Raw genomic sequence first — 1,575 nt, 5'->3', positions numbered from 1 at the left:
CCGTCGGCGCCGCCGTCACCTGGAGCTCGGCGCGCTCCGCCTCCCAGCGGCTCCGCTCGGCCTCGAAGCGGCCCCACTCCTGCTGGATGAAGTGCAGGACGCCGGGCAGGCTGGGCCCGGGCCCCACCGGCACCGCCACCGGCACCGAGGCGCCCCCAGGGTCCCGCGCCGCCTCCATCATGGCGCCTCCCGCCATCATGGCGGCGCCCGCCGCGGTGCCGAAGCGCCCACGACTGTCATGGCGGCGCCCGCAGCCATCATGGCGGCCCCCAGCGGCGTCATGGCGGCGCCCGTCGCGCACCCCACGCTCCCGCCACGAGGGGGAGCCGCGGGGCGGAAGTAACGTCCGGGGGGCCGGGAGGGAGGGGGTACGGAGGCCGCAGGGCTGTGCGCGGTTGCCGGGGCAACGGCCGCGGTACGGGGGTGTATGGGGGCTATCGGGGTGTATAGAGGGACTATAGGAAGGGTACAAGGAGGCTATGGGGGGGGTGGAGGGGGCCATAGGAGCCCCGGGGCCGGGGCTGTGGCGGCCGCAGAGGGCGCGGGGCCTTATGGGCGCTGTAGGGGACGTGGGGGCTATAGCGGCTAATGGCGGGACTATGGGGGTATAGGGGACACGAAGGGGGCGGGGCCACAGCGGCTATGGGGGTTTGGCGCTCTATAGGGCACCACAGGGCACGTGGGGGTGGAAGGGCTATAGGGGGCTATAGGGGAGCCATAGGGGACACCGGAGGGGTGGATGTACAGGGGCTGTGGTCGTTACAGAGCATATGGGGCTATCTAAGGTGCTATAGAAGGCATGGGGTGCTATAGGGGGCTATGGGGGCTGAAGGGAGCTGTAGATGGGCTGGGGGTATAGAAGAGTATAGGGGACAAGGGGGGCAGGGTGCTATGGGCACTATAGGGGGTATGAGGCTATAGGCAGGGGAGTATGGGGGCACAGAAGGAGTGGGGGGGGGCTATAGGGGATGGGGGGTGTCGGACATGTGGCTGGGGGTGCCTATAGGGCGAGGCGGGGGGTAACGTGTCCGTGTCCCTATAGGTGCCCAGCTCGTCACGCGAGGGGCCCAGTCGCCGTCGGCAGCGGCTGAGACCCCCCCCCAGCTCGTGACATGTGTGACACGTGTGACACTGTGACTGTCGGCGCCCTCTGAGACCGCCCGGCTCGTGACATGTGTGACCCGGTCAGCATTGGAACCTGTTGAGACGCTGCAGCTCGTCACATGGGTGACACTGTGACCATGGGCACCTGCTGAGACCCCCCCAGCTCATGACATGGGTGACACCGTCACCATTGGAACCTGCTGAGACCCCCCCAGTCTGTTGCACGGGTGACACCGTCAGCACCTGCTGAGACCCCAGGGCTTGTGACACAGGTGACACTGTCACCACTGGAGCCTCTTGAGACCCCACAGCTCATCACATGGGTGGCACCGTCCTCATCAGCACTTCCTGAGACCCTCCCTGGATCGTGACACAGGTGACACCATCAGCACCTGCTGAGACCCCCCCAGCTTGTGACATGAGTGACACCATCAGCACCTGCTGAGACCCCCCCAGCTCGTGACATGAGTG

The 1,575-nt window shown here is 67.2% G+C and overlaps 1 protein-coding gene across 1 annotated transcript in view; it reads right to left on the bottom strand.

Moving 5' to 3' along the window:
- The window catches only part of LOC112956385 (striatin-4-like), a 4,330-nt gene extending 4,134 nt beyond the window's left edge, over window positions 1–196 (bottom strand). The window contains exon 1 of the mRNA XM_026049887.1: window positions 20–196. Within this exon, the coding sequence (XP_025905672.1) occupies window positions 20–196 (177 nt within the window). The remainder of the gene's footprint in view (window positions 1–19) is intronic.
- Between the last annotated feature and the right edge of the window lie 1,379 nt (window positions 197–1,575).

This window comes from Nothoprocta perdicaria, unplaced genomic scaffold (genome assembly GCF_003342845.1).
Source record: "Nothoprocta perdicaria isolate Ctin4 unplaced genomic scaffold, notPer1 scaffold_626, whole genome shotgun sequence".
Taxonomy (NCBI): Eukaryota; Metazoa; Chordata; class Aves; order Tinamiformes; family Tinamidae; genus Nothoprocta; species Nothoprocta perdicaria.
The sequence above is the reverse complement of the archived record's forward strand: the minus strand, read 5'-3'. Positions and strand labels throughout refer to the sequence as shown.